At 51.0% G+C, this 26,489-nt stretch overlaps 1 protein-coding gene across 6 annotated transcripts in view; it reads left to right on the top strand.

The window, feature by feature from the left end:
* Nucleotides 1-26,489, top strand: part of PAX2 (paired box 2) — a 74,097-nt gene that overhangs the window by 2,018 nt on the left and 45,590 nt on the right. For 4 of the 6 annotated variants that reach the window (XM_026050583.1, XM_026050591.1, XM_026050623.1 and 1 more), the window contains exons 2-3: nt 2,446-2,614; nt 3,424-3,621. In XM_026050583.1, coding sequence (XP_025906368.1) covers nt 2,446-2,614; nt 3,424-3,621 — 367 coding nt within the window. The remainder of the gene's footprint in view (nt 1-2,445; nt 2,615-3,423; nt 3,622-26,489) is intronic. The other 2 variants (XM_026050612.1, XM_026050600.1) reach the window with 1 other exon arrangement.

The following is a 26,489-nucleotide window of genomic DNA, read 5'->3' as shown; positions in this document are numbered from 1 at the left end:
TTTTTTTTTTTTCCCTAAAATTAATGATTTCCCGGCTATATTGCTCACTATCGAAGGATTTAATTTTCGACCCCCTGGAGCAGAACCTACCTCGCGCGCTAAACGTTATTTTATTAGTTTCCCCCGGCGCGACGCTCCTTCGGAAACGGTAGCAGCGGGTCAGCCTTGGGCTGCCTGGAAAATGCAGCAGCCGGCGAAGACGCTTCCCAGCGGAGCCAGCGACGTTCGCAAACTCCGCCGAGCTGCGCGAAACATTTTATTTTGCTCCCGAATTTTATTATTATTATTTTTTAAATCAACATTTGATATGTCCCTAAAATGTCTTTCCAGACTTAGCCRGGTATTAGCAAGCGATTCGAATCCAGGGAGGCGCGGGCTCCTGACACACAAGTACAGGCAGCAAAATATAATCTGTTCAAAAGCAGGGTGTATGTGTATATACATACCCCGGCACTTAGACGGATAAATACACGTAAATATCTTCCTGCTCTGGTAGAAAAAAACCTTCGCAAAGCATGGTGAGAAGATAGAAAAAAAAAAAGTGGAAAAAATAGCCGGGATGCAATWATTTGAATTATTAATTTTTAATCTTTCTTGCATCTGTTGCCTTTTAATACTTTGTAATGCGAGTTATCAAAGGTGTTTTGAATTATTTATTATCGAGTTGCCGAAGAAATTGCTGTCTTGTAACTTTAGAGGCAACATGTGCAGAAGGGGCTCTGGACAAATGAAGAAAACACCCAGTAATGTCGAGCCGCAGGTTTTAGTGGAGAAAGATAAATATGTCCCCTTCCCCATGCGGCACTAAATATGTTTTACGAAAGCGTGACAAAAGAGGGCAACAAATAACGTGGGTTCCTCGGGCGCCGGGAAGGACGGGGAGGCAGCGGCTCCCGCCTGGGGATGTCGAGGTGCTCGGGAAGGGGTGGGGGAGACGGAAAAAACTCTATTTGTGAGAAAGGGCTCGGATCGATCGCAGGGCAATGAGAGTTTCCACTAAGTTCAGAGCCAATAAGTCAGTGTCAGAAGCAGGGAAGAGGAAAAAAAATCCAGCGAAAACACAAACAGATCATTTTTCAGCAAACTGCGAAACCGAAGTGAGATCTCTTTGCGAGGAGGATGCGGGAGGCTGGGGCTGCGCAAGGGCAGAGCCGCAGCGCGTAGCTCTCCGCGGCCGCCCGCGCACGGAGGCAGCGGCCCCGGCGCGGCCGAGCCCGGCGCGGCCGCGGGACGCGCAGGCTCCGCGCCGGGCCCGAGCCCCGCAGCAGACACGGCCCCCGGCCCCGGCACTCGCTCCGCGGCCCCCGGGGACGCCGTTATTCTTCCCTCCTCCCGAGCTATTGCTCCGAATGGAGGAAGGTGAATCGAGAAAAGCGACCTAGCAGCCCTCCAGGAGAGCGAGCGCGATTTTGTTTAGAAAAGCGAAAATAGAGCATTTCCAGTTCTCCCGAATTGGATGGGAGCGGCGGGAGTCTGTTAGATTTTATTACTAGAGATTTTTTGCKCTTAAAGATAGAAAACGGATGAGAACAAGGGTTGTCTGTAAATGAACATCGACTGCGGGACACAAAATATTTTTCTTTATTTCTCTCTCCCCCTTTCTCTTTCTCCATTTCTTTCTCCTTCTCCTTCTCTCTCCCCTAACCCCTTCAACTCACATCTGAGAATAAACGGGGACGAGGCGCTGTGCGGGGCACAGGCTGCGGGGAGAGGGAGGGCAGGGTCCGCCAGGGACCCTAACCCACCGCCTAGACTGAAATCGCGGAAAGAATCCCAAAACGAGTGCGAAAAAAAAAAAAAAAAAAAAAAAAAAAGCGGGAGTGGGGCCGGCAGCGGGTCTTGCCCGGGGCCCCGGACCCYGTCTCGCCGCCCGCTGCGGGAAGGGGCAGCGGAGACGGCTCCGGGCACCGGCCCCGTCCCCGCCGGAGAGAGCCCGGGAGCCGCCGCGGCGCCGCGCGCGCCGGCCGGGAGGGAGGCGGCGGCCGAGGGGAAATCCCTGCAACTCGGGAAAATTTCCTCTCCCGTCTCGGCTTCTTCTCCCGCCTTTTCTTCCTTCCTTCCTTTCTTTTTCCCTTTTCTTCTCCTTATTCCTTTCATTCCTTCTTTGTCTTTGTTTTTATCTTTCACTTTTTTAAAATTTCTTTTTATTTTCCTTCACTTGCTCTTTTTTTCTTTCGCTTTTTTCCTTTCTTTTGCTCATTTTTTTCCTCCTTTCTATTTTTCTTTTTCCTTCTCTTTTTCTTCTTCTCTCTTCCCCTCCTTTTCTCCCTCTCTGTCGCCTCCCGTTTCCCCCTCCCGACCCTCAGCCATCACCCCCATCCATCTCTGGTCAATGGAGATTTTGCAGCGCGAGCGGCGAAGAGCCCACGGCTAACGGTCTGTTTCTGATGTGCGTGGGTTGTTGTGTTTGTTTTTTTTTTTTTTTTTTCCTTTCTCTTTCCCCAGCAGGGCACGGGGGTGTGAACCAGCTCGGGGGGGTGTTTGTGAACGGCAGGCCCCTACCTGACGTGGTGAGACAAAGGATAGTGGAGCTGGCGCACCAGGGGGTGCGACCCTGCGACATCTCCAGGCAGCTGCGGGTCAGTCATGGCTGTGTCAGCAAGATCCTGGGCAGGTAAGGGAAGGGGCAGCCCCCCGGCTCGGCTCGGGCCCTGCCCGCGGCGGCCGCGGGAGGAGAGCGGCGGCTCCCGCCCGCCGCGGGGCTCGCGAACCGCGGGGGGGGACGTGCGCACGGCGCGGGGAGGGCGGCGAAGGGAAGGGACAGGGAGGGGGAAAGAAAAACGGTCTGGAAAACAAGCAAATAAATGGGAAAAATTAAACAGAAAAAAAAAWYMAAAAAAAAAAAACCTAAAAAAAACCCACTCCAAGTCTCAGCCGCCGCCGGCGGCCTTGGCAAAACCCACGGGAGCAGAGGGGTAGGGAGAAGGGCAGAGGCAGAAGCCGCGGAGGGAACGGGGCGCCGCAAAGCGCGGAGGGCCCCGCGGGGCAGCCCGGGCGCGCAGCCTCCCTGCGCGGGCGCGCTGCGCTGCGCTCCCCCGCGACGCCGCCGCCGCTTAGCACGTGGCGGAGCGGGGGCCCCGCGCACTGCTCATGGTCGCAGGGACACGGGACGTGGCTGCCCCAAACGCCCCCGCCCCGGGCAGGGACACGGGAGGGAATGACCCGCACTCCGCGTTGCTGCCCGCAGCGCCGGCAGCGCGAGCGAGGCTCCCGCGGGGCACAAACCGGCGCGGGACGAGGGAGGTGCGTGAGATGCGGGAGCCGAAGCCCCCGCGCTTCTCGCTCCGCACCAACAAACAAAAATTAGGATGGCGCCAACGAAGGCAGCGCGCGGGGCCGGGGCGAGGCGGGCGCGGGGCCGCGCGGGGCCGGGCGCGCCGGGCACGCCAGGTAACCGCGGCCCTTTGTGCTCCGGCGGGGCAGGTACTATGAGACGGGGAGCATCAAGCCCGGCGTGATCGGCGGCTCTAAACCCAAAGTGGCCACCCCCAAAGTTGTGGATAAAATCGCCGAGTACAAGAGACAAAACCCCACCATGTTCGCCTGGGAGATCCGTGACAGGCTACTGGCCGAGGGCATCTGCGACAACGACACGGTGCCCAGCGTCTCGTCCATAAACAGGTAAGGGCAGCCCTGCCGCCCCCGCCTCYGCCCGCGCGCCCCTCTACGGCCCCCAAACCACCGCAGAGGCTGCGGGGAGAGCGCGGTGCCTCCTGCACAGTCAGTGCCGCACAGCTCGGCACGGCGCGGGGCGGCAGCCCCCGCCCGCGCTTTTCCCTGTCCCTCTGCAGCATTCCCGGGCTTCCYGAGCGAGCCTGCCGGGGGTTACAAAGGTGCCGAGCCGGGCTCGGCCTGGGAGGATGGCCCGCGGCCTTGCCATGTGCAGGGAGAGGTGTTTGTCGTGAGGCGCTCCGATTTGGTCTTGGGTTTGAGGTGGCAAAAATAACTGTATGACAGATAAGAAATGATTGATGTAGAGAGAGAGAAAAAAAAAAGAAAAAGAAAAAAATAAAAGGGCTGCAATAGGTATCACCGATAGGAAGAGGCTGCAGCGCTYGTTCTGCTCACACGCACCGCGCACAGGGGCTCCTCCGCACGCTGCCTGCGCGGGCGCCCGTCACGCACCCGTCACAGTCACCCGCTGCTGGGCTCTAGCCCCTTCACACGCACCGGCCACGAGCACAGAAACGCAGGACCCCGTTAGTGCATGAACTGTTCACACGGAGAAAAACCAGGCACGGGAGGGAATGGGAATGCAGGAGATTTTGCACACAGTCCCAGCACAGAGCTCCCCACCCAAATAAATGTATTTAGGGTATAAGACACACGCAGTCTCCTTTAGTATCCTCATAGATAAAAATATGCATGAGTCGGTACGCTGATCTTTTTGATATATTGCAAGTTTAGCCAGATTTTTTTTTTAAACCTGGTGAATTTATAGCAAGRGAAACAAAAATAAATAGCAGGGAAAGCAGAGTGGTATTTTTTATCTTGCACGTTTCGTAGCAGATTTATCAAAATATGTCTAATAACTCAGGCTGTGTATTTCTAAATCTGGCATCCTATATAAATGGGTTTTAATATTTTGCAAATGATATGGAATTATCCCAAATCATCTTGAAAACAGCAGGTAGAATTAGCTAGTGGAATGTACCTTGGCTAGGGAAGATTCCCTCAGACACACTGTCTCTGTAATATACTGCTAGGCTACCCTAGGAAATTATCCCTGTGTGTGCCATCTGTATTAAAATGGTTATTAAGTTATGAACAGGGTAACATAATACTGATCGGCTAATTATACACCCTCCTAAAAAACCTCCAGGTCTCTGTTACTCTCTCAGTCAGGTACTGAAATAATAACGGTTTGACATTCAGACACCTTGCAGAGGCAGCTGTGGAAGGACAGGCAGCTTTTCCCTGCAACGAACCAAGCTGGGGAGAGGAGAGCTCACGAAAGGCTGGGAATTCTGTTCTTTGCGGGAACAGAATCCCGTTTTCTGGGAAACGTGGAATTCCATTCAGTTCTAGGGGTTGGCACATACATATTTCTAGCTCCAAGAATGTTGGCGACCGAACGTCGCCCAAGTCCCAGCCTTTCGCTTCCCAAGCGYGGCGCCCGCGGCTGCCGTGTCCGGCGGGACTCCGCTCTTGCCTTTGCCAYGAGCTTGCGGCCGGGCTCGGGGGTTGCACCCTGGCTTCCCACCTTGGAAACAAGGACCGATCCTTGCCAGAGGGAGGAGGGAACAGGTGTCTGTGAGTCTGCACTTAGAAAGCGCTGTGAAAAGGACAAGCGCTTTGCAACTGCTAAATGTTATTGTATCGAAAGGGCTCAGCTGTGACCCACCCCATTCGATTCAGACAGTGATGGCATTTGAGCGTGTAGTCACCAAGGCACAGGACATTTTGGCTCCGTGTGATTAAGACTTTCCCCATTCCTTTGAAAAACTCCGGCTCAGCTTTGCAGTGCTCGCCTTTGCGTGGGGCTTCCCCAAATGCGTATCTGTGAGGAAATGAACCCAGAATAGCCCAGGTCAGAAAATCGGTGGGTTTGTGCTAGGTGAGAGCAGGACGTTGGGCTGCAAAAAAATTCCCGCGGAACAGGAAGGAGCGAGTGCGGAAAGGCCCGATCCGGCTGTCGCGGGCGGCAGCGCCGCCTTTGCCGGCACCCAGGAATCAGTAACCAGCTCCCAAAACACAAAGCCGGGGCTAAGTTCACAGTTCAAATATACATTTTGCTGTCCCCCATTGCCAAAGCAAACACACAGAACTGGGCAATCATTTGTAACGGCGCATTCCTTGTGCTCCCCTTCCCTACTGCGTGCCCATAAATGGGACTTACTCGAACGTTCTCATTCCCTGAGCAACTTCGGGCAGACGCCAATTTTTAAAACCAATCTGATAGAAATACCTATCTTCGTATTTCTCAAAATGTGGCACTTCCACAGGAAAGATGCCTTGGCCCGTTATCCAGAACCATTAGAACTACTTCGGTGAGGGTTTTACCATCTTGAGACTACAAATGGGGTGAATTTAGACGATATCAAGACATGTCAGTAAGTTCGTGATCTCAGCCTCATGCAAATATAAGGCAGATACAAACTACAGTGAAAAAAAAGTCTTAACTACTCCTCCAAGAATCAGCAAAAAAATTATCTTCGCTATGTGGTTGCCTTGCTTTAACGGAGGCAAAAAATCTAGACAGTGGATTAGTTACTAGGTAAAGCTGGTGAAAACAGAGCATCGAGGCAAAGCGCTCRTCTCTGCAACGGGACCTTCCTGTCCCCGTTTCATACAGTGGGTGCTATACATTATAAGCCTATTGTGTACATGTATGCACCCATACACATTAATATATATATATACACACAAGTATATATGTAAACATACACACACATATGCAGCACATGTAACGGAGAAGCAGCTGAGTGACAGAAACTCTTAATTCTCTGGTAAGCAGTTAGGGCTTGCTGCAAATCTCTGGAGCACGGGGCGTCCTAAGAGAACTTCTCCACCTACCCTATGGCTACAGACAAGTTACCTTTGGTCACTGCAGGCTAGAACACTTCCACCGGGTTCATGTAGGCACTGCTGCGAGCCTTGCGGCGGCCTCCCAAGAACGGACTTGGCAGCAGATGTTAATGAGAATTTTTGCTTTGTTTGCAGCGTGGACAGTTAGGCTAAGAATGCACATTTCAGGGGATAATCAGTTTGAGTAAGATCTTTGGWATTAGACCATGTGCTTTGGCAGGAGCAGGAGTAGGCACATACTGGACATACATGCATGGAGATGCAAGAGCTGCTGTAGTTCTAGCCCTATTCTCTGCCTCTCTTAAATACATGAATTCCATTCCGTTCCACCAAGGCAGAGCAGAACAATTTGCCTGGAGACAATCTGTGCCTTCATCTCCGCTTTGCCGCCTTCAGAGCTTGGGGCTCTCTGTCAGTGCTTTTCCAAGGAATGCAGAAGCCAAAGGACTGCGGAGTTACACTACCGAACAGTCAGCCTTCTGGGTACATCCCAGACTGTGGAATTCTGAGAGCAGATCCGCTATCCCACGGCAGGGAATGGAGCTTAGTGGGCATTTACCTCAGTAAAGCTCTCAAATGTATTTCTATTTTCTCTTAGGTTTTGAATATACATTAATTTCTTGTGTTATGTGCTTCATTTGGGGATATGTTTCCTGTTACATTTTATACAACTGGCTAATGATTCCTAGTTAAAACTTCTATTAATCATGTGTTTTTTATAAATATGTACGGGAAGAGTCACACATTGATTCAGGTTATGATAGCCAGGGAAATGCGCTTACTCTACAAGGAAATATTGAGCCTGTGACCAATTCCAGTGGCCACGGGCAGGTTTGTATCTCAGAGCAAAGAATGGCATAGTAGGAGATCAGGTTTTTCTTACTGTTCTGCCATTAGTGTTCTGGCTGATGTGGGTCTATCAGAACAACTTCTCATGCAGTAGTTGTAACACCTGCAAAATAAAACCAACAGTATTTAGCTGCAAAACACAAACAACAGTATTTAGCTACTTTTTGAAAATCAGTGTAATCCTTCCATAAAGAGCTCACAAAGAACCAACACCCCAGCCAATGCCAYTGGTGAATTTCCCCCTACCTTTCCCACCAAACAGGATGTAAAATGCGGAATTCCTGGAGGATCCATAATGGTTCTAGGGAGAAGCGTGAGGAGCGTAGAGCAGCTCTCCCGGCAGCGTGTTCTCAGTGACCGAGCACAGTGCCGCTGCGTGGTCTGCAGTGAAGGCTGGGTGACCTGCGCGGCACCCAACGAGCAAACGTCTGCGTGGCCAAACCTGCATCTTCTCACTTTTTGGTGCACACTCAGGATCCTACCAGGGATCCTCCTGTTTAGTTAATGCTGAATCCAAGGCTGCCATTGAGTTTCCTGCAGCAGGGCGCACTCTCGGCGCAGTCTCGAGGCGCAGTCTCAAAGACTTGGCTGCCTTCAGCCAAGCAAAGAATGCAACTGGGTCACACAGGGCTTCGTTATAAGGAATATACCCTTTAAACTCAGATTCTTGGCCATCAGACACAAACCTGGTATTGTCATCTTTTCATCATTGCAAATAAAGGCCAGGCTTATAAAGCAGAGGTTACAGACAATGTTCCTGCAGCTGCAAGGGTAAATGAATGCTTGCAGCGGTCCGCTTTGTCTTACTCCTCATATCTGGCCGCTGGAAGGTTATATGGAGATAACTACAGTAAACCGGTCACTTTTTCCCCCCTATTTTTTCCTGTGATGCAGCTATCAGCTCAACAGATGCAGTACTGTTATGAGTGGGAAGTTTTGAGCTTCCTATTYTATGAACATAGAAATTTGGTACCACATCAGTCTCCTTATCATATGAAAACGCCAGTCGTTCCTTTTGTATAGACATGAAAAGCTGGATTTTTGTTGGAAGTTRCCCATTTTCAAGCTTTTGCATTTAGTAGGTGGTCACCGCACTCCATCACAGAGGTAGCTGCATTTCCGCACTGGCTGAATGAGCCTTATAGAGCGAAACCTCATTTACCAGAATCACTGGTAATTATTATTTTTTTAATCATTTGACTTGCTGAGGAAAAAGGAGAAAATAAAAGCAGCCTGGCCATGCAGTGATGAAGTGGTGAGAACAATGCAGAGATCTGAAGGGCACAGTCCCTCCAACGGGAAGGGAATTATTCCGGTTTAACAAAGCGGTAGAGCAAGGAATGAAGGCAGGGCAGTAAGGAAGCAAATATTTAAATAGCAGCAGAAGGAATCTCCTCATAGGGAGCCCCATTAAATTGTGGAATTGCATCCCACGGAATTCCCTTATTTTGGGGATATGTATAACTAGATGGGATTAACAGCACAGGCAAACATACAGTAGAAATATTCCTGTGTTGGCTGAGGAGATGCAAAACGCTCTAGCGGACCAGCTGGGTCCTCTCCGGTGYGATGCCACAATGTATACAAATATACAAAGCCACGTTTTCAACCATATATTAAATATAACAGAAAGGCCCTCTCTGATGCCAAAGCCCATTCAAATAAATGATTTCTGTATTACTTGAAAAGAAAGAGAATAATTCAAAACAGCTGAACAGAGCCAGATCTTCCTTTAGTTTACCTTGACAGGGACTTGAACGAAAGCATGTTGCCACTGAACGGGGCTTACGCTCTCTGCTTACGGCAGGAAATCCCACCCGTGTGCGGATGACTCTGATGGTAACTCTTAAAAGCTGCTTAAATTTTGCACCCAAACAGTAATTTAGTCTGTTGTAGTCTACAGATACGTGGACAGATTTACCAGTCTCAACAATTAAAAAAATGCTGAGACGGAGCCCCAAATCATGAGATCAGCATAAAAATCATGTGTACTTGTAATACAAAGTGGATGTTTTCACTTGTTTTCACTTCTGTGTCTTCAGTTTGTAAAGGGATTTGGATATCTGACTCCCAGTAAGTGGCTTTACAAATCCCTTACCAGCATGGTCCTTTGCCTCCTCCGGGAGTAGAAGGGCCCCCCTTCAAGATCCCCGAGCCCCCCAAAGCACTGGAAACAGCCTCTACTAAATGAGAACTGAAATTCTCACGCTATCCCTTGGCTAGAGGAGCTGGAAAACCAACAACAAACATTGCTAGGCTCATGATGAAACACTAGACAGCATGATATTCAGCGTTAGCCTCCAATTTTCTCCAGTGCCAGTAACTGCAAGCTGATTTTGTAGCACTTATTGGGCTATCTACCCAGCTGAAAATCACAAATCCAATCACTTGCTTTCCCAACTCCTCAGAGTGCACTTACAAATATTCATTTCCAATCAATTTGCACCTGCTAATATTTCTGGACGCTCACGTGTGATGACAGAGCCAGATGCAATGTTGGGGCTTACCGTTTCTACTGCAAGAGCATAAAGAAGCTCTGTGCACAGCCCACAGCCCACTGCCCCAAAAGGCACTGCACAAAGAGGAATTTCTTTCCTGAGATGCTTTTAGAAAACCAACATGAGCACATGTGTCTTTCTGCCATTCCCTTAGCTTCTGCTAGGCTTCTACTGCAGACAGTCCTCACGGTTTTAGGGACTAAACATAGATCCTTAAGTGTCATAAGGAAGGAGAGCAGTGGCCAGGGCTCCCGCACCAAAGCTGCATGGAGAGCCCTCTCCTTGAGGCTCCTACCTGATGAGATCGAGGGCGAGCACTAGCCACACTGCGACAGCCTCCCCCAATAAGTAGGCAAACAAATAAATAAATAAATGGCATCCTAACTGCACTGAGAACTCAATAAAACAATCACATCAAATATGAGGCGGTATAAATCTCGCGTCTGCACAGGTAACCCACTCAATTGCTTTTATTATGGCTCAGCCTGACTCCATTTATTACCATCCGTGGCCTGGGTGAAGGATGTTTGCATGGAGGGTGGTCTCCTGGTGAAATCCTATCCTTACAGCCGTGACTACCAGCCCATACAGAGGTGGATTTTGGTGGGGAGACCACAGACAGATCCATCTGTCTGCAGGAAAACCAGTCAATAACTCCGTAACTAGACCCTTGTCGCTGGGAGAGGGATGACACAACAGTTGAACACTGCAGCCACAGGCGAGAACTGGCTGTGCTTGGGGTGTGAAGAAGGACAGGCTGTATGCACGACATGCTTGAGATGTATGGACAGACACTGTCTGTCCCTATAGATGTGTGGGGAGGAGTGAGGGGGAGCAGGAGTGCAGAGGATGCCTTTGCACCACCAGTCAATAAATCAGAAAGGTGAGGGTGCCTGCAGGTTGGTGCAGGGAAGGAGAAGGGGCAGTTACACTGTGTGTTTGTACAGGTCACTCATACAGGGACGGAGTACAAGGCAGACGGGCACCTCTGCGGGAAAGTGCCCAGCAGCTGGATATTGCATATGGGTATATAGGTACCTGGCAGGGAGAACGCAGCTCCTGGCAGGCCCGTGCACAGTGGCACAACATGCCCGTAAAGTGAAGGAAGCACAGGCGGCAGGGAAGGATATTCCTTTGTCCGCTGTCGGGCTTGGGATCGAGGTGCGCACCAGTTTGGACGGAGCGGAGAATGGGTGACGTGCCAAAGCCAGAGCTGGTGGCTGCACGCCTGCTAGAAAGGGCAAACACAAACTGCCTGCCCACGTCACCAACAACCCGCCAAAGAGGAGCCTGGTGGCCTGTCCGTCTGAACAGGAGACCCAAGCAGGACACGTCTGCTGCTCCCATGCCCTGGTTCTGCCATTCCGGCAGTGTCCCTACAGCGTGCATGGCACCTCATTCCCAGCACTTACAGCACCCCTCGCCACAGGCACACGCGTGCACACGCACCCTGCACAGAGRCCTGCTCGCGTTTGCCCCTGTTAGCTCTCCTCTCCCGGAAGCCAATTTAATTTTTATGCCTTTGGTTCCACTTTGAGCAGTTCCTGCTCTCTGCCAAGGGGAGCAGCCTTTCCTCGCTGCAGACTTCAGGGCACAGGCCTCAACTTCCATCTCTGCTTGGAAGGCAAATCGCAACAAGAACAGTCATGGGCTCCGGTCAAAATGCCCATCACCATATTTCAGTTGAGAGGTATCCATATTTTGCAAGGTAAACTGATCTCTGTTCATTATTTATGACTAGAAAAGCAGAGAATGTGACAAGACAACAAAGGCACAAACGAAACTCTCATGTATCTGCCAGACAGGATGCCTTGCACAGCCTCTTCTTTAYGGGCAGTTTAGATGGCTCTGGCAACACAAACAGCACCAAGTGCTTTAGTTAGGCAGGACTAACATCCCAGCCTTTGATTCCCAGTGCTAGACCTCATTTTCTTTAATAGAGCTTCTGTTTCTTCAGGCTGGGCTAAAATATGAGAGGGAACTCGTTACCCGCCGCCCATTTTCAAATGCTCTCTTCAAACTGAGATAGACTCTTTGGGCACTACGTTTGGGCACTTCTTAATGGCCTTTTGCCTTTCAACATAGTCATACTTTTCTAAAAATTCTTTTAAGATCWTTTTTTGGTGGGTCAGCCTCTAAAACAAATAAGATTGTGGCATAATGCAGCTGTATAATAGAGTTCGCTATTAGTATTTGCCTGATTTTAGACTCAGAAAACCATTGGCTATTTAAGCTTCAGCTTTCAAACTTGTATATACGTGTACACATAAAATACATACATATATATATATATATATAATTAATGGCTAAATTAGAGAACCAGAAGGAAAGAGGAGAAGAAGCAATGATTTGGGGGGGGGAAAGGGATCTGTGTTTGGATACTGCAAGTGCAAAGGGGAAGTGTATCCGTGGGTACAAACTGACCAAGGCTGCGTAAGCAGAGGCGGAGGGGAAAATGAATAAGGCCACAAATCCCCTCTCCATACTGAGCAAAGGGCAAATTTCAAGTTTCAGAGAGCCATTGTGCTTGTGGTGCTGTCTCTAACAGAGGGGACCTTGCCGGGCGGGTAGGGAGCAGGGCTGGGTGGGGTGGATGGCAGGAAAGGGCCCGGGATGGCAGGAAAGGGCTCCGCCGGGAAACGGCGGAGCGCAGGGCTCCGGATGATCTGGCTTGGCTGTTGTCAGGAGCAGACCTGCTGCGGTTCCATGTCAAACAAGGCACGGGAGGGAGCTCCCAATATTAACACCCAGCTCCCTTGTGCAGCTTTAACAGCCTCAGGCTACGTGTGCGCCCGTCTCAGGGGTCTGCACGTGTGGATGTGGAGAGGATGGGGACGGAATAAGTGAATTCTGCTAAGCTAGGCAAGCTGGAGAGTAGGGGGAACCTGCATGTGTGTGTCTGGCCGTTAGCACATAACAGCACCTGTGTAAACGTATGAAAAGGTGATTTCTGTGATCCTAACCCCTTCTGTAGATTACATACATTTTTGTAACTTGCAGTGGTACTTAAAGAAAATTACAGGGCTATGGGTGACTGTTCCTTTAAAACAGATACTGCTCGGTGCCCAGCAGGCCAGACTGGCAGAGCTGCTGGCACCGGGACACGTGGCCCATCCCAGGCGGATGCCCGTAGAGGGAACCAGGAAGAGCTAAAGGCAGGGGGAACGTGACCGTGGGGATTTAGAAGAATGCACGCAGAGGGTGCCGGCCTCGTAAAGGAAGCCATTGTGGTGCCTAGAGCACCACCTTTCCGAAACGAAAGCACCTTCTGCACGATTTGAATGTGCTCCTGGATCGTCCTGCGCTCAGTGAAGTAATTTGAGCACAGAGAGCTGCAGGCACCTGTGCGGAGAGGCCGCCGAGCCCCTATTGTTCCACCCGGCAGCCTGCTCTGTAATGGATATTTGGGCTACACTTGCCCTGTACCCCGTGACATGTGTACGAGGAGGCGTGTGGGCATGTCACCAGGGCAGCTCCAGCTGGGAGTATAGGCTTCTGCAAGCATCTGAATGTGTGCAAACGGGTCTGCAGAAGGACTAAGAATAGGAGTCTCTGTGGAAAACTTTGTAGCTCTGCAGGTACACACTGCRAGTTAGAGGCGGCACGTATTTTTGCAAAGGCATGGTGGCATGTATTTTTTGGAAGACCCATCTAATTTTGTGTGGCTGTGTCTGCACCCAGCTCTGCAGGACCATGAAGGAGAGCGTTTCTTGCTGGCAGACAACAGAATGATGCACTTGCTCTTCGTGGTGAGCACATGATGCACATGAGGGTGCCTAGCAGGGACCCGTGTATTTGTCAGGAGCCCGTCTGTGCAGACCTCTCAACAAGGCCACGCGGAGGCCACGTCACCCGGTGTGACAGGCAGTGTTAGTGACACAAACCTGCCTGCAAGTGAATGGCAGTGGCGTGTGCTGAGGCGGGTGAGCGTGGAGGCACACAGTGCAGCAGGTACACACAGGCACAGAGATGCCCTATACGGAGCCTCCCACACCTATATATGGTGCCGTGTACCTGCAAGGCCATGGATGCGTGCTACTATAATGTATAGGGACCTGGGGCTGCAGGAAGGCGGTGCCTAGAGGAATGGGGGTGAAGGGGTTATGCTGGAGGAGATATTTCTAGCAGTATCCATAGTTTAATGCACTGGACTCTCCCCTCCTCTCCCCTCCCCTCACACTCCTCATTACCCAGGTTATCTTGTTTGGGTTAAGAGGCCAATTTCAACAGACTATAATTGAAGAGTGAAGAGAATCTGATAAGATAAGGAAGGGACATCATTCCTCAAGGGATCAATAGAGGTTTCATGTTCCTCCTTCTCCTGCTGTGCTCCTAACATGCGAACTCCGTGTGCCCATGGGCCTGGTTGATTTGCTCTGCTTGTCTGCGTGCCAGGAAAGGAGGAATGGGAGTGGGGAGGTGCCTCCAGGCCTCGCCTGTGTGGGCAGCTGGAGCAGAGGAGGGAGAAACAGAGCGTCCAGTGGGGTGCTGGGGGCAGGAATGGGCAGGAAGGGGCAGGACGGCGTGGTAGCTGCGAGGAGGCAGGGATGTGACCAGCCGGATGCCCACCTGGGCCTGGCAGTGGAGCACAGGCTCGCAGCGGAGGTGCTCACCTTCCATCTTTTATCTGCGGGCCTTGTTCGGCGGGGGAAGGATTCTGGCAACTTGTCTGGACTCACAGCGGCGCTTCCCGGTGCCACCAGCCGGGCAGCTTGGGGCCGAGCCCCTCGGCGGGAGCAGCAGGGCCCACAGCACACGGCAGGGCTGCCTTTACCTCAGGGGCTGCCGTGCAGCCCTCACGCGTCGCGTCGCGTCGCGTCGCATCGCCGAGGCGGCTCCTGGCGGGCTGGGACTAACGCAGCGCGGCCGGATCCCGGCGCCCCGGACACCCGTGAGTGGCCTGGGCCGGCACCGCGGGTCCCCAGCGTGTCGGGGCCGTCGGAGGCTGCTCGCCCACCCCATGCGCCTCGAGCCCCGGGAGGGGAGTGGGGAGGCCAGCGACATTCAGGAGAGCCTGAGACTCAGCCGGGGCTGCAGCCCAGATATCTTCTTCCAGCCGATTTCTTTTGTAACACCCAGAGAAACAGACACTGAGAGCCAGTCAGTCATGCAGTGAGCAAGTGGCAGAGTTGGGAATACAACCCAGATCCCCTGACTCCCAACCTCGGGCTTTAACCACTAGACCATGCTTCCCTCTAAGCCACCTTGAACTTTCCTCGGTGAGGAAGGGGGCTGCTAAGCCTCTGCGGGCTGCAGTTTACCAAGCTGTCAGGAGTGTGCTCACTGGACCGCCTCACCAGAGACAGCCTTCCTCACACGCGCTAAAAAAGTTGAAAAGAAATTCATTTCATGGCCGGTGGTTGCTTAAAAAAGGCGATTCCAGCATATGTATGTGATAAATGTTAACTGTGCATTAATCGCATTAAAGAGGACCCTATAAACTTTTCATTTCTAATTAAATTCTGGCCGGTGATTCTGGCGAAGCCGGTGCACTCTGGGCCTTTGTTTATGTGGAAAATTAAAATGCAAATACAATGGAATTTATTTCCATTACCGGAGTGATATGCTGGGCTCCTCTCCTTAACAGCCTCCAATTATTTCCCACCAGGTCCTCTCTTGCTCTCTCCCTCGCTGCCCTTCCCCGGGCCCCTATGGAAGCGGCTGCCACCCGCGGGTGCGGAGCGGGCGGCAGGGGGGCTCAGCACCRCGTCACCCGCTCAAGGGCAAAGGCAGGCGGGAGAGAGGAGGAGGAAGGGGGAACAGCGCGAGGGCCGAAGGGAGGAGGCAGAGGCGGGAAGAGGCTTGAGGCAGCGCGGGGAGGAGGGACGGAGTTACCTGTCGGCAGCCACGCCGCGAGTGCTGGCTAAGCGCGCTGCCCTGCTGCGGCCCGGCAGCAGAGATGACCTGATTGGGAAGGTTGCAGGCCTCCCCCGACGGGATGTTTTGGTGACAGGATACCCCTGGAGCTCTCTTGGGAAGCTGTCTTGGTCTTTTGTAGTCTGTGGCATGACTTTGTCTGGATGTGACGGCTGCTGAGCCGTGTCCTGACACCTCACGAAGCACAGAGAGGTTCTAGCGCCACGTTGCCTGCGCACAGCAAATAAATCTGTGCAGCAATGACACCTAATCATCAGCAGAAAAATTACTGAGCTGCCTTGTTTATTTTTCAAGTGACCAAACGTAGTTACACTGTCACAGGGCATTACTACCCACTGTGCACACAATCAGAAACCCAGAGATTCATTGCACATTTAATACATCTTAGCACATACATTTACAAGTAAACACTGCTGACGCAGAACCACATTCACTGCTGTGGGTATGAAAGACCCTGGCCAGTTCAGACCTCTTCATGCACGAGCATCCTCAGGCAGCCACACGCGCAGCACACGCGTCTGCTAACGGACACGGGGCCCTCCCACKCACTCGTACACAAAGTCACACAAAAACGCCTTTGCAAAGGCAAATATGCACTTCCTGGAGACTCACGTAGTCACTTATAGATCTCYATGGATTGTGGGAAATGTATTGGGAATGCAGAGCATAGTGTTGCTTCCAGAGACGTGGGGCATGGAGACTTGCTCTGAACGCAGCGGATAAGCCTTAGGCAGCGCCTAAGCGTGCCCACAGGTGCACACATTAAAACACCCCATGCAGAGMGGCGTGCAGGACACACACGGCCGCGGACGGCGGCTGTGCTCCCTGTTCCGGCCCCGTCCCGTCCCATCCCGTGGGAAGGCAGAGCCAGGGGGGCTTTGCTCACGGCGCGTGAGCGTCTTGAGGAATCACCTCGTGTAAGCGATCCCGCCCCGGCCGGCACGGGAAACACGAGAAGGACRCATTCACTCTCAGCACTGAAAAGAGGCCATTACCCAGGCAAACAAGCCAATCCCTGACATCATTATTCAATACACAGGAGCCCTGAAACGCACACTAACTCAATCACGGCGACACACAATTACAAAATAATCCTGATGGAATCAATGAGACGGACATGCGGTCATACAAAGCGCACCCACCCCGGTGTTAATACACAATAATAGCAGCCCAACAAGCGAATACAAAACAGCCATTCAAAAACACAATGGCAAAACATGTGGGCTGCCCTCTCCAAGGGGGCTGGAAAAGCTCCGGCAACAAAACCCACCATTGGCAAAGGGGGCCGAGAGCAGAACCGGTCTGTGTGCGAGAGCTGGCTCCTGCCGGCCCGGGGAGCAGGAGAGCCGGAGCCGGAGCACATCCGTGTCCTGGCGGGCTTGTGGTGCCCCAGGACCAYGTGGGATTGTGTCCCAGCCCCTGTGCTGAGGGGACACTCACATGAGCTCCCACGTGAAGCACGGTCACAGTCCCACGTGCCAGGAAGCTTCCCCTGCCACAGTGAGCTGGGCCAGGCGCTTAGCACTAGGCCTGAACAGCGGCCCTTGCAAATCCCGGGTGCTCCTACAGGCAAGGACAGAGGGGCCCCATCTCCCAGGCCCTTTCCCAGGCACCGGCGGCACGAGGCTCCGTGTCTGGGAATGGGCTGTTACTGGGAGTGCGGGCCAGCATGTGGGCAGGCTGCTGCCCAGTGCGTGCAGGAATCCCCCTTCCTCCACCAAGCCGGCTGCCGCAGCCACTGAAAAGCCCAGGTCCTCACGCTGGGTGTTCAGTGAGTATTGATTCAGTCTGCAAGCAATTTTAATATTTCTTCAGGGACTTTCCAGCAACAGCACAAGTCATTAATTCACCCTCCCAAATTGCTTATTCAATAGCAGGAACATGGCTCCTGAATAAAGTCCCAGAATTTATGTGACTCGCAGAAGTCAGGAGGTCAAACAACTGTTATGGAGCGAAGTTAAAAATCCAAATAAAATATTGACACTTTTTTGGGGAGCGGGAGGAGGGGGAGTGGGGGAGGGGGAAGAAAAGGTATTTAAAATAGGGTTTTGTTGCAATGCCCCCAGGATAAGGAATGGAAAGAGATTGAAGACAAGCTGGAGTTTGTAAAATCAATGGGATTTATTGCATATCCGCTTGGCATTTAATAACTCCTTCCCTTGCACCTCCCTCTGCTCCGTACGTACATGGGGAGATGAACTCTTCCACAAGAGCCATAGCTTGGGCTATGAACAGCCACGAAGTGGACAGAAATGCACCCAACCCCTGGCACACAAAGGCACGCACATGCAGGCATCCACWTCACTGTAAGGGGCTGGTACAACACCCAAGGATCCTCTCGGGACCGGGACGCCATCCACCTTATTCACTCCCATGTGGGGAAAGGCAATCTTTGTCCACAATCCYCTAGGAAAAAGCCAGGAGACGTCACCGTGTCCCCCGGCGGCTGCTGGCCCGCGCCAAAAYGCAGGGAAAAGGCCAAGCAGATGGATGTGTAGATCCTGTAGAATCTGTCAAACATTTATTCAAAGCTCTAACTCCATGAAATAGGAAGTGCACAAAAATAGAGCTACCCCATGTCAGGAAGAAGTGCTTGATGGCTYAGGAGATGGAAGGGTTTTTTCCTCTGTTTGGGGACTGGTTTGTTTGTCTGGCATTTTAGCAAAGAGGCAGGGTAGGTGCTTTATCCGTGTTGAGATTTTCCAAAATGTGGTTTTCAAGGGCTTTTCTCTTTGCATTCTGATAAAGGCAATGTTTGACATCATTTTCCTGCTAAAATATGCGTTGACCAAATACTCGAAGTAGTTTTGATTCAAGCAAGGCAATGAGAAGTTTGAAATGTTCAGAATTATGCTGTAAAATATTAGTGTTTGTGGGTGAGAAAATGCGTCTCAACTGCTTTGTTCATGGTTGATTTTATAACTACCCTTAAAAAATGGCAAGGTAAAATCTTTAGGCCACCTTATGTATCCTCTGTGTTCTTAGACTATAGATTATTCAAGAAAAAATGGAGACGCAGTAGAGTTTTCTAAGCATCATTGTCCCTGTGTGTTCCTRTACCTACAAACCCTTGTTGCTCTGGAGCTTGTTCCCAGGCTAAGATGACTCAGACAATGAAGTAAATGTTCATTTTGGGCGAGAAGTATGCTGATCTGTCAGGGGAAGAGATACCTAACTCAGACTGCTTTGGAGTATGGGAATTGGATAAAAATGGGGCAAGCTCTTTAGAACGTGGTGCTTTTTAGAAAGGGCATCTTGCGTTTCCCCAGAACAACACAGGTTTCCCCTGCAAAGGGMTAGGCAGCAGCACCTGAACATTAAAATACTCAGTATTCGCAGCTCTTCTGCCTTCTCCCCAGCTAGTGCCGCCTGCCAAACGGCGGGCAAGGCAGAGCGGGGCGGCCTGGCGCGGGCTGCGCCCTTGGGACCCTCTTTGTCACCCGGCTGCTGCTGACGCAGCCCTGGCCGAGGCGGTTCCATTGACAAAGAGCAGGCGGCCGGCTCGTTTACGCAGGGCCAAGCAGAATTAATCTGAATTAGCTCCGAAAGTGGATTGGTTAAAACCATTAAAACGCTGTTTGGCTGCTCATTCAAAATTTGAGTGTCCTAAATTCAATTTAGGTTACTTCATTTCCAAAGTGAATTAAGCTAAACTAAATTAAAGCTGTCTTAATTCCAAACAAGGGAGCCAGAGGTGCAATGTAGTTTAACTAGAGCGTTTTAATTTCACACTTCCAGGTAATTCAAATCAGTTCTTTTGCATAGGCACACGTAGGTCAGCCCTGGCCCTGCTAACTCCTATGGACAGAGCCTGTTTCTGCAGGGCCAACGATGGTGCTCAGACGTGCAGGGTACTCCCCACCAGCCAGACCAGCACAACACGAACAGTCACATAAATAACAGCCACGCTGTCCAAAGCCCAAAAATAATACACAAGTCTGCAGTGTCTTAAATGGCTGCCAGATAGGCCACTTAAAAATAAAACAGACCCAAACTCGCTAATTTATACAACTACGCAAAAACCTACAGACATATGAGCCTTATAATATAGCGAGGTTCCACRTAAATCATACATCAGTATTAATACATGTTAGATATTACATAATGGATATTATAGCCTTGCTATGGATGAGTTCTAGATGATTATGACTTATTATTTGTAATAACTGTGCTGGGTGCTGTACAAAAACATCAATATAGCTGGCTGTTGATGGTTATAAGCCACAGATCTGAACAGCCTATCTGCCTATTAAACTCTGTTAAAAACTGTAATGGTTGAATAAATGTTTATTAAAACATCTATTAGTTCTGCATGGGGTCTGAATATAATATGTGACCCAAATATCTAACTACATATAGCCACAGTCATAAATACAGATCTATAGGCAAAGATAAACATGTACACACAACTTCATATGACAAATTACAACTTGCTAGTGTAGTTTGCCCGCGAGCACAGCACAGACAGGCAAACCACCACAGGGTTCACATTTGTGAGACTTCAGACCTGCTCATGACTTACATGGAGCCGCACAGACCGCTCCTGGCTTGTCCTCTGGTGACTGGAGGAGGACTCTGCCCCGCCAGCATGAAAGTTAAGGAAAATGTCTACAGCTATATTTCAGTGTAGTTGGAAACTGCAGTTTCAATAAAATCAAGAAGTATGATTCAAATGTTGTGTTTTAACACAGCTTCAAAAACACCCGAAGAGGTAATTTAAGAAAGACTTTTTTCCCCATTCTGATAGGGCTGAAATTCCTCCGACAATCTTGTTTGCTTCTTTAAAACGCAAGATAAAACTAACATTAGATCTAAACTGACACACTCCCAGTAGTCTTTTACTTTGAGTTTGGTCAAACATCATTTTCCATTATAGAATTTTCCCTGATTCTGATAGAAGAAAGGTGACACTCTCCTAAATAGGATCACTCCCCAGCAGACTCAAGCAAATACTGTGRCGGAGAACTCCAGAGCATATAGAGATAATACACTGCTAATATAAAATGCTGCCAAGTCCCAAATTAGAAAAAAAAAATGTTAAGTCAATATTCTTCGAAAGTGAGAGACCAGCATAAGATTCATAAGACTGTAAATAAGACTGGATAAGAATGTATGTGGGTTTATGTATGTGGGTTTCCTTCTCCTTGCCTCTGGTTCTGGGCCTCTGGGAGGCAGCCAGGGCCCTCTTCCCACCTGCTCTTTGCAGTTCTGAGAGCCAGAAATACCTTGGTTTTAAATGAAAGGGGAGATTYGCACATAATTGCTTATCTTCAACATCAGAGCTTTTACATAAAATAGCGAATATGAAGAGACTTGCAAGAGACCTGACAATATTAGCTGCATTTATCTGTTTCTCCCCAGTTCAAGACTCTTTTCCTAGTGCACACGTGTCTTCTGTTAATCAAAATGAATGTCCACAAGGAATTCAGCACAGGCTCCTGAATGTTAATCATGAAAAACGGGCTCAAAGCAAAGCTTTCAATTAAAAGTTCCCATGCTCCAGATTAAGATATTTAACCTCACAAGGCCGTGTGCTGTGGAAGTGTCCTGAGCGGCCGCGCTGACCAGCGGCAGCCGCGCAGCCCGGCCGGGGGGTGCAGAAGCTGCTGCTTTGCGCTGCAGGGCCAAGGAGAAGCATCCTCACAAGATCATCAGTTCCTAAGATCCCCGAGGCAGCCGCATGTTTTCTACGAACAAACCTCTTGCTGGTCATGGGGGTGCAGCCACTGGCAATGTCTTTGCTCTCTCCAGCTCTCTGTCCACGACTTGCTGTAGTTCTTTGGGCTTTTGGTCTTCTGTCATAGAGATCCTTCTGTCATAGAGATCATGTGTTTGTTGAGGGGGATTTATAGATCTGTAGCTGCTGGAATGGATATTCTCATGGATGCTCCGAGGCGAGTATTTGCTCATGGGTTGCCTATGATATCGGAATTTGGATTTGATGACCCAGGTAGTTCCTCTATGCCCTATGTTTGCTAGGTCCAAGATCAGCAAGGATTTTGGTTTGCTAGGGACCAAGATCAGCCCATTTTGCTCTTGGAGCTCTCCTTAAATTTCCTTAAACCTGGGATGTGCACCCAGATCCAGTCTGATCCCCATATCTTGTAAATCACATGACATCTTCTAGATGTTTCGATTTTAATGAATTTCTGGTTTGATGGCTGCAAAGCRAGCCCTGTGAATGTGAACTCACTGGAACTGAAGCAGAAGCACCTGCCTCAGGACAGGTCTACCATGCAGTCACTGCTATGCTGCTCCTGCAGAACCTAGGCTGGCTGGTCCAGGTCAGCAACTACCCCTCGTGCCCTTGTGCGAAGGGCTGACACGGCTGTTCCTGGGTAAACGGGAGAGTGACAGGCCAAGGGGTAATGGGTGCAAGTTGAAACACAGGAAGCTTCATCTATGTCTGAGGAAGAACTTCTTTCCTGTGAGGGTGACAGAGCTCTGGGACAGGCTGCTCAGGGAGGCTGTGTAGTCTCCTTCTCTGGAGATCTTCCAGACTTGYCTGGATGCCGCCCTGTGCCCCGTGCTCTGGGTGTCCCTGCTGGAGCAGGAGGACTAGATGATCTCTAGAGGTCCCTTCCAACCTCAACCTTTCTGTGATTCTGTTTCTCAAAGCCTAATGCTGCAAGTGGCCGTGGGAGGCCAGGCTACGCAGGGATGAAGGCGGGCAGCCCGGGAGCACCGGTGAGGTGCAGCTGTGTGAACCGCTGCTCGCCAGCCCGATCCCCCAGCGCGGGACCACCTTCTCCCACGGGAGGTGGGCAGCCTTCCCCTGGCCCTGCTCTCCTTCCACCCTTTCCACCCTTCCACCCGAGTCCCTTTTTTCTGGACTCATACAGTGTAACACAGCAGAGCTGGAATGGGCAGGGAGGGATCTGCTAGAAGCTGAACGTTAATGCTCTGCCCAAATTAAATGAAATAAAACCATATGGTGTCATCATGGGTCACTGATTTAAAACAACAAAAAAATCCTAGCTCCTCTCTAAGCCCTTCAGATAGTAAAACTGTTGCTATGAATTCTGCCTCTCCTCAGAGTGCAGCCAAGAAACGTTCTTTACAGCAAGAGGAAAGGACAGGACTGGACTTTCTCTTGTGGTGTGATGTGAGCAGCCTAACCTGCAACGAAGCGGTCCTTTTCCCCCACCTTTTCAGGCATTCACGTCAGGGTAGCACTAGTGAAGTTGACTGAGCTTCAAAGATGAGGAGGAGACAACCTCAAGGAGGGAGTGTGTTTTGAGATATGCAAGGCCTCTCCATTTCCATCTCTCATCTACTTCAGGGAAATAGATAATCCCTATCCAGCTGCTTCTTAAGATCTTCTATCTGCCTATGTGCCTACCCAGACTATCACACCTAGGGGTTACTAAGGTAGTAGGCAATAACCCTTCTTCTCTCTCCTCTGCCCAAAGGTGGGGAGAAGGAAACAGGTTTCATGGCAAGAGAGAGGGAATGTGACTGTTGCTCGTGGCCCTCGCACGTGGCCGGGTCTGAGGGCACTGTGCTGCCCTGGCAGGCAGGCCCGGAGCCCAGAGCCTGGCGCCAGCGAGCCGGGAGCCGGGTCGCTGCTGCTGCTGCCAGTGTCAGCTGCTCTCCTGGGGCTGCGAGTGTCGTGATAGATTCTGAGGGCAGTAGGGGAAGCYGCTATCGCCAGCACATCCCATTGGAAGCTGTTATGGCTTTTAGGGTCTACTGCAGCTCTGATCTTTCCAACTACACCTGCTGCTGCAAATTTAAATGTGCAGTCAACTACTGAGGTCAGTGTAGCTGCAATACAGCCCCTATGCTCCTACCGTCCTCCTTTGCCTGCACACGCAGCCACCGTCAGCAGGGCACATGGCACTCCTGCTCCGAGCAGGGGAATGAAGCCAACGCTGCGCTCCAGCTCGCTGGAGCACTCACTTGGCCCCTGTTATCATTGAGCCTGAGCCCTTCCCTCCTCCTTCCAGCTGTCCTCCGGTGCCCCAGGTGGCAAGGCAGGGCTCCTATCTGCACTCCTCAGGCAGGAAACAGCACACGGAGAAATATCGTTTCGTCTGGAGTCATGAGAGGTCTGTGGCAGAGCAAGGAACCAAAGCCCTTTCCTTAAGCCGGATTAGGCTCTATCAGACTCTTATTTCCTCGCCCTCGCCCCCCAAATCCCTTGCTCATGTTTCCTCACCGTGCTATGGAGCTTGCTTTCTATTTGGAGCTCTGGGCAAACGGGACTTTTGTCCCTTCCTGCTGCTCAGCTGCGACTTCAGGCAAGCACAGGAGCCGACGAGCGTCCTGCCTGAGCCAAAGCCATGGTCCGAGCTCTTGGCGCCCGCGCAGCACCGGCCGGCGCGTGCGGTGTCACTGGCTGCAGGGCAGCTGGCAGCAAGGAGCCCAAAGCTCGCTCTGCCAACCCACGTTCCTCCTTCCYGGGACACACCTGGATGCCGGCAACACCGGGCTGGCAGCAGGCTCCCTGTGGAGCCGAGGCAGGGCACGGAGCCGGGCCGGCCCTCGCGGCTGCCGCATGGCGTGGCCGGCGCTCAGCGCCGCTGTGGTCCAAGGGCCGCTTTAACCGGCCACTAATGCACAGGCCAGGGCCTCGTAACGCGCTCTGATAGGGAGCGTGTGAAACGTGAAAACTCCAAAGGAATTAAAAGGAGTTTGGTGCTCTGCGGTGTGTGCCCCTCCACTCTGAAAAATAACCCGGTCRTAGAATACGATCCAGGTGAGGACACGGGTGCTTTTTGAAGTGTGTCAAGGTCTTCCCCTTGGGAAGGGGCGGCCGGACATACCATTCCTTTCCTTGATGCCACTTCACTCAGTTCTTCCAGCATTAGAGCAACTGCTAAACTTGGAGCCCCGGAGGGTTCAGACCTCCCGCTTCCCCATCTCAGCAGCCTCGGCAAGAGCTCTGCAGTGGGCAAATAAGCTCACCCCGGGCAAGCTTCCTCCGGCCTGCTGCCATCCAGCGGCTTATTGCCACACCGGGAACGGGCACCCATAGAGCTAGCTAAGATTCTGTGTATTTGAAATATTGTCTATAGGTTCCTCCAGCAATAGCAGGAGAGGTGAAACCCCAGAGGGCCTCAGACTAGAAGCGGGTCTAAAAGTAGTGTCAAGAAGCAGGGGGACGTTTCTTTAGTCTGTCCTTCTCGCAGCAAACAATTCCTAGGCAGATTTACAAGTGATCTTTCACTTGCTTGTTTACAAATAAACAAAGAAAAGTTTTGCTTCTCAATAAGGACTATATCTCAGCTAGTTTTATCTTTAAAACATGATTAGAGATGGTTATAATTTTTGTATCAGGATAGATGATTTTTATCTGTCCATTTGTATTCAGAGTCAGCAAAAAGATTTGCATTTAAACAGAAATAACAAAACAGCCATGAGAGACTAGAAACTCCTGACCTAATGCTGAGCACTAAGGAGAGTAAGAAGTGTCTGAAAATGGGCAGTTGGTTTCAGCTGAAGCCGTGTGAGGTATTAACTGCAGGGAGTGTTACTGAACATCAGCTGCGGCAACCCATGAATCCTAGGAGTGGATGTATAATTCATGGTGTGATGATATGTCCTGTAATGATATAACATGCCATTTCTTAACATCGTATCAAATATTAAATTCAGATTGCAAAATGAAGTCCAGTTGCTTTACTGCAACCAAAGATCTCTAAAYGTCCCTCTGGTGAAGCTTCAGAAGGTTATGTATGAAATCTGTGCCTGTTCTTTGAAACTCAAAGGAGACAACTTATACAGAAATCCCCCACTGGAAAATGAAAAATGGGAATTTACAATAAGTATTAGTTTATGCTCCTAATTAAACACGAATGCTGTTATTGGAATCACTGACTGTGATGGAATTAGAGCAGGGATGATTTTAGTCCAAAGTGCCAATTTCTTTTTGAGAAAAGCAAGACATTTGAACAATCTGCATTCGCTTCAAGAAATCAGCCCTGCAGAGCGGCACGCCAGGATTTGTGCTCCCTCCTCTTCTAGCAAGGGCCGAGCAAGGGTTCTGCAAAAGGCAAGTGTCTCTGAGGTGTTCAGAGGTAGGAACAGGCCACCAAGAGCAGCAGGAGGAGATCAAGGCTGTGTTCCCTCTTGGATAGCAGTAATGCAGGAATTGCGGGCTGGYGCGGCTGAGCTGCCTTAGTGCCGGTTTTGGCCTCTGGGAAGGGCCAGAAGCTTTGAGCACTGCACGAGTCCAGGCGGCAGGTCAGGCTGCAGTGCTGCGGTGGGACCGGCAGCTCTGCTCACCTTGCCCCGCTGTTTCACTGCACGGCTCTCCTCTCAGTGCGAGAGCATCAGGCCTGGCAGCACCACCCCCGAGCAGGGTGGCTCGGCTCCCTACTCACGTCAGTGCCCTGGAGGATCTCTCCTTTCCTCGTGGCACCAGAGCCCAGCTGCAAGGCGAGGGGCTCTGCTGGGGAGAGCCTCTTCCTTTAACCATGGGAAATGCCTTCAGTGCTGAGACTTTGTTAGATTCAGTCATTCAATGCCAAGAATTATTTGATCCAAGTCAGAAATAGAAATAGAAATGCTCCCCTTTCTCCTCGCTGTTTCCGGACACTTTCTCATGATACAAAACTTGTTTCCTTCTGAAGAGGGGGAATGGTTTTCAGCAGGGCCTTTCACCTCTGGGTCACTAGCTGAAGCCTGGCCCTGGCTGGTGGTGACCAAAAATCATTACCAGCTGATGGCCACTTGGTGCAACGGGCTGGTGGTCTTCCAGTTCCTAGCGGACACGTCTCAGCAAGCGCAGTC

The sequence above is a fragment of the Nothoprocta perdicaria genome, unplaced genomic scaffold (genome assembly GCF_003342845.1).
Source record: "Nothoprocta perdicaria isolate Ctin4 unplaced genomic scaffold, notPer1 scaffold_110, whole genome shotgun sequence".
Lineage (NCBI taxonomy): Eukaryota > Metazoa > Chordata > Aves > Tinamiformes > Tinamidae > Nothoprocta > Nothoprocta perdicaria.
The sequence above is the reverse complement of the archived record's forward strand: the minus strand, read 5'-3'. Positions and strand labels throughout refer to the sequence as shown.